Source organism: Bidens hawaiensis, unplaced genomic scaffold, assembly GCF_021521415.1.
Source record: "Bidens hawaiensis isolate Kalapana, Puna unplaced genomic scaffold, B.hawaiensis_p1.1 tig00029315_1, whole genome shotgun sequence".
Classification (NCBI taxonomy): Eukaryota; Viridiplantae; Streptophyta; class Magnoliopsida; order Asterales; family Asteraceae; genus Bidens; species Bidens hawaiensis.
In genome coordinates this window covers 230,946-242,131 of record NW_027494842.1, presented here as the reverse complement: position 1 = coordinate 242,131, position 11,186 = coordinate 230,946, and the positions used below count along the sequence as shown (strand labels likewise).

Genomic DNA, 11,186 nt, shown 5'->3' with positions numbered 1-11,186 from the left:
GGTTACATGCGTTATTGTGCTAGAACTAAAACCAAATATTTTTTTTTTATTTTTTTTAACACAAACCAAACTACATCTAGATAATGTGTAAGCGAGCAACAAGTTGCGCCGCTATCCCCTTTTGATCGCAAAGCCTATTCTACTAAATATAAATCTTTGGTTCCTCGGGCTCCGCGAACAGGGCCGGCTGGAGGGTAGTGCCGGTCGGACCGTCGGCCGGGGCACGTAATTTTTGGGGCCAAAATTTTTTGTATCTATATTTTTTATATATACATTTAAAAATATAAAACTTATAAATATAATTTGATCTTTACCATCTTATAATTATTAGGTCCAAAATTCTTTTTTATTCATAATCCATTTAATCAAGTTTAAATTATTGGGCCCAAACTAAAACTAAAAACTAAAAAAAATTAAATAAACTCCCAATGCAAAATAAAAGAAATAGTTGTTGATTGAAATTCCTGTTTTGCTTGCTTCATTCTTTGCGAATGTTGAATAAAACCTGAACAATGACTAACCCAGCCGACCACCACTATTGGTTCATTGTTGACCACCAGGCTCTTCTGCGGTTGACCAAGCCAACCACCAATGTCGAAGCTTGAATATACACGTCGAGGGGGGCGAACTTAATATGTTTTAAAAAAAATTAACTAGAGGGGGAGAGAGCTCAAAATTTCGTTTGGAAACGAGTAAATTTACACTATGTATACAAATTTTTGGCCGAAAAATGATACATTTATGCAACCGATCGAAAAACGGAGAGTCTGGGCTCAAAATTTAGGCCGGAAATGGGTAAATTTACACTATGTATAAAAAGTTTAGGACGAAAAATGATAAATTTACACTACCTAGCAAAAACGGAGGGGGTTGGGCTCAAAATTTCGGTCGAAAACGGATAAATTTACACTATGTATAAAGATTTTCGACAAAAAAAGATAGATTTACACCACCGAGCGAAAAAACAGAGGCCCTGGCCCCAACTAAACTACGCCACTGCGAGCCACCAAGAACAAATCTATTTTTCTATCCAATGTTAGTAGAGTTTCACAAATCATTAGTTATTACGGTATTTGGTTTTAATAATATATTATTCTATGTTTGTTGCTATAACATTAAGCGTCAATTAAAAAAATTAGCTTATATAGTTCGTTGTTAAGATATGGGCCTTTTTATTTCGGCTCGGCCGAGGTGTATAAATCCTTGGAAACGGCCTTGTCTGCGAGTCACTGTGGACCACCTTCTGCACCCGTTCCAAGAAGCGAATCGCCTCGGGAGCTAGAGATCAAAATGTGTCGAAGGCAAATGGAATGAACACGTGCTGATTCTCTAAACACGCTGCCTCATGCTTAGCAACCTTTCTAGATTCCGCCCTCAAAACCGCCTGTCTCAGAACGAAACCACTGTCTCTAAGCTCCACCAAGGGTGACACCCCAGTGAGGTCGACACATGCATGCTTAACCCCTGCCCATCCAAACACAAGAACGTTCGCAGGACGCAGTGTAGATCTTCCCTCTCTCGGATCAGTCAGAAACCAAATATAAAACAAAAAAAATATAAAAATTGAGGTGAACCAATGGGGTGACGTCGGTGAATAAAACTCGAGCGTTGGTAAAACCCCGCGTTGTAGAACCCAGGTATTATGGCTGTGACTCTGTGAGTCTATTAAAATTCGGTCGGTTTTCGTCAAATTTGTTAACTGGAAGCCAAGGCTCAAAATGGTTGAAAATATTTTTGCCAACGTTATTGTAAAAAATTAAGCGATTGGTCTATTCTAACATGTGTCGTACCTAGCAGCCTTTTCAGAATTGGAGGTTATGTATGAAGCACTTCAGGTGGCCCATCCTCACAACTTATTTGTAAAGAATCAAGTTAGTTGTAGAAACATGATAGCAACCAAAAATATAGAATAATATGTTATACAATATATTTTTTTATTTTCTAGATAGACTTATAATATACTCTTTATTCACTCATATTAACCACACATATCTTCGCCTTAAGGTTATATATAGATGAAAGACGCATCACTATTACAATGTTTTTCATGAGATGATAATACAATATATGCTAATATGCATACCACATGTGGATAAATGTTAACATTTAGAACGTGCGCGTTGCGGTTCATGTTAACGCGAATTTGGTCAGTCTCAGTTAGGTTCATTATGATACCGGAAATAAGACAAAAAGTTGATAAAACCCGAGCGTTTTCGGTATCGGACGTTGCAACAGTGAGTCGACGCGAATTCGATCGGTCTCGGTTACGTTCGTTACGGTATTGGAACGTAACAAAAAGGCCGGTGAAACCCGGGTGTTGCTGTGGTGAGTTGGTAAAATCTGAGTGTTGTTGGTCTCGGGCATTATGGTGGTGAGTCAACGCAAATTTAATCAATTTCAATTACGTTTGTTACGGTACCCGAACTAAAAAAAACAAAATAAACATATTATTGTCGTGGCCCAATGCCGAACCACTGCCTGGCTCAATAAGTTGCCTAACGGCACCAAACTTCTATTTTATAAATATTAGATAATAGATCATTAGTTATTTATGACTTTATCTAGCGCGTTGTACCAGGTAGGTTGGTAAAACTCGGGCGACGGTAAAACCCAAACGTTGTTGGTATCAAGTGTTACAGCGGTAAGTCGATGTGAATTTGGTCGGTTTCGGTTGCTTATGTTATTGAACCAGAACTAAAACAAAAAAAATTATAGAAAATGAGGTGGACCAACGGAGTAGCGTCGGTCGGTAAAACTTGATGATTGGCAAAAGCTGACTGTTGTCCAACCCAGACGTTGAGGCGGTCAGTCTACGCAAATTCAGACGGTTTCCTTTACGTTCGTTACGGTACCGGAACTAAAACAAAACAAAAGAGGAAAAGAAATCTAATTTTTAACAATTTCATTTTTCAAAGTATGCTTCATCTATATATGAATAAAAGTTATTGTTTCATAATATGTCACTTAAAAGGTGTTGATCGAGATTATCATAATGATTTATCATGATTTGTTATTTTATTTGACAAACCCAACCCGCTTTATATCAAAATATTGTTTATAAGTTGGTTACCAACTTTATCTTGTAAGAAAATATTTACCTAGTTCTTATGTTGATCCAATGTTATTAAGTTCCTAGTATACTCAGATAAAATCGAAATTAAAAATCCACACTTTTTGAAAAACGGCCCCATACTTTCATTTGTTTTAAGCCCCAAAAATAATTAGGCCGCCTTCCTTCTCACATAACTTATCAAATTTAAAATTATGTCGTTTAAAAAAACAATATACTTTCTTATATTTAAAAAAAAGTATGAATTTGTAAGGCCCTCAATATTTCTTTTCAAGTTCCACTTGTACTAAAGTTCACATGGCACAAGAAAATTATCATTTTGACCAACCAAAAGTCAAAACAATAAATAAACCTAAGCAAATCATTTTAAGGTGGTTCTCTTCTCTCACGAGACACCTTTCAAAAAGCCACTCTTTCCATTAAAACAACACAAACACACACCACAAAATTAACCACTTCTTGTGACTCCCCAAAAGTATGAGTATTCACATGTGAAATCACACCATGCAGTTGTATGTTACATATTATTATGAGCCTTGTGTTTGTCACATGCACATACTATAAAACATCCTAAAACATAACAAAACAAAACATATATCAAAACTGTTTTATTGTTGTTGTTGTTTAAGCTTTAAAGCAACAAGAAATGGTTAAGGAAAGAAATGCTCAAAACCAAACATTAAACCATTTTGTTGATATCCATGAAGCGGTGCCCGAAGAAGAGGAAGAAGACGACGACGTTGAGGAGATGAAACAACAAGCGAATCATCATCAACATCATCATAATCATAATCATAATCATAACAATAATAATAATAAAGTGGCTGAAAAGCCACAAGAGAAACAACGACTAAACCGACCACAAACAATGAAGTTTCGGGAAGGCAAAAGAAACACCCCACACACTAGTTTCAGCAGGCAAGTTTCGTTAGAAACAGGCGTGTCAAAGCTTAACAAAGCGAACGATAATGAGATGAAATCGCTTCCGAGAAGTGGAAGGAGTTTTAGTGGCTTTGGCACGTCTCATGGAGCCGAGGCGAATTACAAGAAAGGTGATTTTAATCTGTTTAGAACGAAATCGACGCTTGGGAAACAAAACTCGTTCATGTTGCCGTTGAGAAAAGAAAGCGGATTTGATCAGTTTCAGAAGAATATTAATGGTGAAGAAGGTGTTGGGCTTCTTGATGAAACTGTTAATAAAAGTGTGCCTGCAGGTAGATACTTTGCTGCTCTTACTGGACCTGAACTTGATCAAGTCAAGGTACTTTTAAATTTTGTTACATATACAATATTATATTCTTAATATTGCATAATTTGAGTTTGAGTAAATTGCGGTTTTCATCCTTGTGGTTTGTCCAACTCTGCGATTTAGTCCAATAGTTTTAAATTTGTGATTTCCGTCCATGCGGTTTCATTTCACTTGCAAATAAACCCGAATTTATTAACTCCGTTAAGTCTGGTCGTCAAACTCATCAGCGTGTCCTTCACGTGAGGGGCAGTTTTGTCCTTTTCTCCCTAAATAAACCCCAATCATAATTCGCAAGCCTCCTCACGTGAAGGGCTGGAGTGTATTTGAGGGAAAAAGGAGAGAACTAGAACAGCCACTCACGTGAAGGGCACGCTAATGATTTTAATGACCAGACTTATTTGGATTAGTGAATTCGGGTTTAATTGCAAGTGAAATGAAACCACATGGACGAAAATCGCAAAATCTAAATCTATTGGACTAAAACCGCAGATTTGGACAAACCACAGGGACGAAAACCGCAGTTCAGTCTTTGAGTTTATTTGTATCTTTAGCCCTTGGTTTTAAAAAACGTGTGACGCCCACAACGCGTTTTGATCCCAAAATTCGATGATGTGGGAAGCGCGCACATCGCACATGTGTTTGTTATTAAAAAACAACCAAAAAGTATTCGAGAAAATATTTAATTTGTTTACTTTTAAATACTAAAATATTAGATATTCTCATCGTCTCTGGTAAAATTTGTTCAAACGATGGTCTAACGTGTTCAAATACTCGAAACAGTCAAACGCATTGGTCAACGGATAGTTAGAATTGAAAAACTCGGACCCATTGCAATTGACAGTTCAATTTGTTCGAATAATGGTCGATTGCATAAGGCGCCATATAAGATCACATCCGACTACATCATGTGATGCGTGCATTATGCACGCCTGATGCAAGCAATTTAAATAAGTTAACTTTGATCTCGCAGGACACTGAAGACATTCTTCTACCTAAAGACGAAAAATGGCCCTTTCTGCTTCGGTTCCCAATCGGTTGTTTCGGGATGTGCTTAGGATTGAGCAGCCAAGCAATCCTATGGCACAATCTTGCAATAAGTCCAGCCACAAAGTTTCTGCACATTCCACCATACATCAACCTTGTTCTTTGGATCTTAGCGCTAACCGTGCTCGTGTGTGTCACCATTACATACCTTCTCAAATGCATATTCTACTTCGAAGCAATCCGAAGAGAATACTTCCACCCGGTGCGAATCAACTTCTTTTTCGCACCATGGGTGGTATGCATGTTTCTAACCATAGGTGCTCCACCTATAATAGCTCAAAAGCCGCTTCACCCTGCTTTATGGTGCGCTTTCATGATCCCGTACTTCCTCCTCGAGCTTAAAATATACGGCCAGTGGCTATCTGGAGGCAAGCGACGTCTCTGCAAAGTGGCTAACCCGTCCTCTCATTTATCCGTCGTGGGAAACTTTGTTGGCGCGGTTTTGGCTGCAAAAGTCGGGTGGAAAGAGCCGGGAAAGTTTCTTTGGGCGGTCGGGTTCGCACATTATCTTGTGCTTTTTGTGACTTTGTATCAAAGGCTGCCGACTAGTGTGGCGCTGCCTAAAGAGTTACATCCGGTTTACTCAATGTTTATCGCAGCTCCATCGGCTGCTAGTATCGCTTGGGAAGCTATATACGGTGAATTTGATGGCTCCGCAAGAACTTGCTACTTCATCGCGTTATTCCTCTATCTTTTGCTTGTCGTACGGATTAACTTCTTCTTAGGATTCAAGTAATACGAAACTTCCTTAACGAGTTAACGAATAAATAGCTATTTAAGATTCGTGAACTAATGATTTACGTCATGCAGGTTTTCGGTAGCGTGGTGGTCTTACACCTTCCCAATGACGACAATATCCATCACATCGATCAAGTATGCGGAATACAACCCTGGTATTCCAAGCAAGGGCATCGCGTTGACATTATCGTTTCTTTCATCGTCCATGGTGTTTGTGTTATTTGTGTCTACGTTACTACACGCGTTTGTGTGGCAGACATTGTTTCCGAATGATCTTGCTATTGCAATCACTAGTACAAAGCACATGAGAGGGAAGAAACCTATGAATCTGAAGCGTTGGGCGAAGCAGTCGCTGGTTTCGATCAGGAAGAACGGTTCGGGTGATAAGCAGGAACCGGAGAATGACAAGGGTGAACACTGAACAGGATATTAAGTTATGCATTTCATATATGATATTGAATCAGCCTATAGTTTGTGAGTTTAGTATGAATGTATTGAAACTGAACAAAACTGATATGATCATTATCAAATGCGAATATAATTCTATTGTAATAAGCGAAACGATCATCACATGCTACGACTCACAGACACTCCAACGAGCTTTTCCCATGATCGCAATAAGCAAAATGATCACCACAGCGACACCAAGATGGATTTAAACCGAAGTTGTCTCCTAACATCAGTGTTGTAAAAATCCCAACTAGGCGCCGATTAATAATCGACCAGCGCCTAGTCGGGGTTTTTACGGCGATTAATCATTAATCTCCAATTAATCGTCAGTCTCCACCACACTGATTAATTTTGGCCTAATCGGTCAATGGTCAAAACATGGGTTACTTCAGCGCCATAGCGCCTGGTACTCGAACATTGGCTCGAGGCATTTTCTCTACCCCTTCTTACCCTGAAAAAGCAGGGTCACCTTACGTTCTTGAACCGATGACCATCTTTCGGCTAACCTAGCCTCCTCCGTCCCTCAGGACTGACAAGGGGTCGCTAAATTAATCGTTATGTTCTATAATATTTACTATAATATAATATAATATTTAACAGTTATCTTTTATTCTATATTATATTGCAATCTCCACCACCACTGATTAATTTTGGCTTAATCGGTCAATGGTCAAATCTGACAAAAATCAGGATTAATCGAACTCAGTCGGCTTTTTCTGACGAGGTTATGGTCAAATTCGGTGGTTTCCGGCAAGATTCAGGCCAAAATCAGCAGTTTCCAGCGAGATACCAGCCAATTTCCGGCCAAAATGTGTTTGTGTATATATAAAACTGAAAATTACATATAAAAATGTGTGCATGTATTTAAAAAAGCTAAAAATTATACATTAAAATCCGATCCGATTAATCCTGATTAATCTCGATTAATTGCTAGTCTCCCAACGTACTGCCCGACTAGCGATTTCTGCAACACTGCCTAACATTGCTCACAAATTCATAGTTGTACCCAAATAATAAATAAATCAGTTTAAATTCTGTACTTACATGAACTATTCTTTCTACAGGCTAAAGCCAAACACAGTGGCTGGACATTTTACGATTTATTGCGAACAAATATACTAGAAAGAAGAGACTTGTTTCGTTAGCTGCTGCATATCCTCTGTCCGGTTCGGAACCATGTTATTCGCAAATGTACTACGTAAGTTCACGACAGAACATGTTTTGTTACTGCAATAATGGCTGCTGTTCTTCCTCTTTCTGCAACTTACTCAGCCGTCTTTTTGCATAAACTGTCACTCCCACAGTTGTCACCACCGTTAAAAGAAACCCAACCACCGTGCATACAATCTGTTGTGCCGATATCATTCGTTTTTCATTTGATGCGTCCGCCAATGTTTTTATCATTATACCCCTGAAAATCACCACCATGTACAAACTGCATTAAGCTCATTCAAACCGAAACATCCAAACCGAAAAAACCAAACTTAAACAAAAATCGACGGTTTGGTTTATGTTTTTGTAAACACCGCACTAACGGTTCGGTTTTGGTTTTGCATGTAAAAAAAAAAACGAAAAAACCAAACCGAATTCCTAAACTTTTGTTTTTTATATTAAGTAATTTAAAAGAATTTAATAAATATGTAACTCCAATATTTTTTATTAAATGTATAATAATCTATTATTTTACAATTAACAAAATTATTTATATCTAAATTCATTATTTTTTGCCAACTTTTTTTTCGGCCTAAAATTTTCAAACTCAAATCATCAAATGGCAAAAACCAAAAAAACCGAAATGAAAACCGAAAAACCGAAACCGAGAAAACCGACACCGAACGGTTTTAAAAACTCTAAAAACCAAAGTTTGGTTTTCGGTTTGGTTTTAGCCGAAAACCGCACCACGCACAACCCTACCACCAGCACGTTAAATAAAATAAAAATACACTCATCATAATATCAACTAGTCAGCCCGTTTAAGTTAAATTGGTCGTGTAAATTTACACAAATTTTAAATGTGTTGGTTATTTGACCCGAATAAATGTATGAGTCATATTCAGGTTAGAAAGAAGAGAAATTTTACGTGTATATCGCAACGAATATTTCGGGAACCATTCCAACCAAAGTCCCAAACAAGTACGGACCGAATTTAACACCCGTTGCCACAGCACAATAATTGTACACGACATACGGAAACGGTGAAATCCTCAACAATATCACAGCTTTAAACTGATTAAACCAGTTCCCTTCACCCGCTAGTCTCAAAATCGAAGCTTTCTTCGGAAACCTTTCCAACCATTCCTACAAAACATCAAAAAAAAAACAAACAAAAATATTTTTGAAACCATAAAACAAATGTAATCATATAAAAATAAAAATCAGTTAAAACTTAAAACACCCACTTCAATTTTATGGTAAAAAATTGATCCAATGAAGTAAGGAAGAGACGTGCCGATTATGACTCCACCGATGCTCAGCAGAAACCCGAAACCATAACCGAATGTCATTCCGGCCACCCACATCGATGGCGTGGACGGTAAAACCATGGCTGGGAATAATGCAACTGATGATACTATTAGGATAGCTAGCATTGGCTTCTTGAATGTCTTTGTCTCCCAGTTTAATATTGGTATCACTTCCTGTAAAGTGCAAACCATTGATATAAGTTTTCAGGCTCATAATCATACAAATCCATTACCTTATCATAAATTCTATAAGTTCAAATTTGTATAGTTATTAAGATTAATAACGAAATTCGTTTAGAAATCTAGTTATATAAACAATCACTTTTTTGGTTAACTAGATTTTCAAAATCGTTTTCATTTTATATGGTTTCATATTTACTTTACGATAAAAATAACGTACTAAACATACAAATAACTAGAGTAATTACAGTTTTGAACTAGAGTAATTCATCATCATCATCATCATCGTACTCAGTATATCCCACCAATAGCAATGCTATGGTAGGGTCTGAGGAGGGTAAGATGTAGACAGCCTTACCTCTATCCCATAGGGATAGAGAGGCTGCTTCCGGTGAGACCCCTGGCTCGATAGTAGTTTTGCATCAAGCCTTGGACATAAGGCACATAGCACTCAATCATCGGGACACCGCTGATCGGTGCATGTGCCCTTGTCTTTCGGCTATCAACGCCACCACATGATGCCTGATTAACCTTCCGCCACTTTTAACGTTATTTTCACGAGATTAGTAAAATAACGTCAAAATTAGTGCAATTTTACTTTTGCCCACCCGAGGGTTCACACATATATACATTATATGCGCGCACCGCAAGCAGGGCGAAACTAGAGTAATTATGTTATAAAAAATAAAATAGTATAATAATAATAATAATATGAAAAGATCCAATACATTAATCCGTACGCGAATCGCGTTTTTCACGAATCGATCTATGAAGTCACATCCCAACATCTCAGAATCGTCAATATATATCCAATTAATCATTGGTTAACCCAAAAAACAGTTTTGGATCGTTAATCGATCAATTTTTTACTTTTTTCACGGAGTCCGTTTTTTGAGCGTTTTAGGTTTTTGGCTGAGCGTTTTCTGGGCGTTTTAGGTTTTTGCCTTTGCTTTTTTGCCTTTGAGCGTCTCGCGTACCCCTCGTACGTTAAGGTATTAGCGCGTACAGTATCTATACCCTAATAATAATAATTACTCTAGTTCTATAAAGTTATATGATAATAAAATAATTACTCTAGTTAAGTGTGCATTTTCACGATAAAAGTCATTTGTATTTGATCCCAACACTGTTTTATATATATATTATAAATTTTCATTAAACCTTTAAATCTAGGCATGTAACAAACCAAACATTAATGAACAGTTCGTTTATATTCGCTTATTTAATAAACAAACTAACATGAACATGAACACAAATATTTATCCTAATATTTATCCTGATTAAGTGTTTATGTTCGTTTAAAGTTTAACGAACGAACACGAACATCGGTTTGTTTACAGGTGTATTGATTTTTGTACCTTATTCATGAGAAACGGGCCGATCCATATAACAAAGCAACCGCCAAAAGCACGACGAAAATAATAATAAAAAGTAGCTTTGCCCATCGCCAAAGTGACCACCAAACACAACCACTGTGATCACCATTACTACCACTGCTACCACTGCCACTGTCACGTTCTATTAATATCTCATATTCGTTTCCATGAGTCATCGTAAAAAAAAAAATTAATAAATCAAAATTGAATATATTTAAAATTTTGAATGAGTCCGTCAAATTCTGGCCGATGAAACTGAAAACGGAATTTGAGGAAACAGATGAAAATGCATGAATGGTGGTTACATAAGATCGGAATTAAGATACGATGAGGAACTGAAAAAACATGTCGTGTCGGACGATGAACACAAGCGGTGATGTATGTTTGTATCCGAGGAATGGAAATGGAAACTGTGAGACTGGCAGGCAGCCGAGAGAGAACAGTAAGTGAATGGAAATCAGTTTTCTAACTTTTAACATAGGCATAGGCCCATCATGATCATATACATTGTACGACTTATTATTATTATTATTATTATTATTATTATTATTATTATATATATAAACGAAAACATAAAAATCATACGTGTCACAATGTGTTCGCTCTCCCTTTTTTTT

The 11,186-nt window shown here is 37.3% G+C and overlaps 2 protein-coding genes across 2 annotated transcripts; one reads left to right on the top strand and one right to left on the bottom strand.

The window, feature by feature from the left end:
• Positions 1 to 3,690: 3,690 nt before the first annotated feature.
• Positions 3,691 to 6,675, top strand: LOC143578641 (guard cell S-type anion channel SLAC1-like). Its single transcript, XM_077062151.1, has 3 exons — positions 3,691 to 4,331; positions 5,290 to 6,095; positions 6,174 to 6,675. Exons 1-3 carry the CDS (start codon positions 3,717 to 3,719, stop codon positions 6,520 to 6,522), a joined length of 1,770 nt encoding a protein of 589 aa, XP_076918266.1. The 5' UTR covers positions 3,691 to 3,716; the 3' UTR covers positions 6,523 to 6,675.
• Positions 6,676 to 7,486: 811 nt separating this feature from the next.
• Positions 7,487 to 10,745, bottom strand: LOC143578631 (uncharacterized). Its single transcript, XM_077062142.1, has 5 exons — positions 10,585 to 10,745; positions 9,247 to 9,259; positions 8,951 to 9,187; positions 8,632 to 8,849; positions 7,487 to 7,962 (listed from the first exon to the last, which is right to left on the bottom strand). The coding sequence occupies exons 1-5, from the start codon at positions 10,743 to 10,745 to the stop codon at positions 7,776 to 7,778; spliced, it is 816 nt and encodes a 271-aa protein (XP_076918257.1). The 3' UTR covers positions 7,487 to 7,775.
• Between the last annotated feature and the right edge of the window lie 441 nt (positions 10,746 to 11,186).

What these genes read in the sequence shown, in the direction of transcription:
- LOC143578641 (XM_077062151.1), top strand. Translation starts at nt 3,717, where the DNA reads ATGGTTAAGGAAAGAAATGCTCAAAACCAAACATTAAACCATTTTGTT. An exon ending in CTGAACTTGATCAAGTCAAG is followed by an intron (nt 4,332 to 5,289) that starts GTACTTTTAAAT and finishes TTGATCTCGCAG; the next exon opens with GACACTGAAGACATTCTTCT. An exon ending in AACTTCTTCTTAGGATTCAA is followed by an intron (nt 6,096 to 6,173) that starts GTAATACGAAAC and finishes TACGTCATGCAG; the next exon opens with GTTTTCGGTAGCGTGGTGGT.
- LOC143578631 (XM_077062142.1), bottom strand. Translation starts at nt 10,745, where the DNA reads ATGACTCATGGAAACGAATATGAGATATTAATAGAACGTGACAGTGGC. An exon ending in TTTTTTACCATAAAATTGAA is followed by an intron (nt 8,850 to 8,950) that starts GTGGGTGTTTTA and finishes GATGTTTTGTAG; the next exon opens with GAATGGTTGGAAAGGTTTCC. An exon ending in ATATTCGTTGCGATATACAC is followed by an intron (nt 7,963 to 8,631) that starts GTAAAATTTCTC and finishes GGTGATTTTCAG; the next exon opens with GGGTATAATGATAAAAACAT.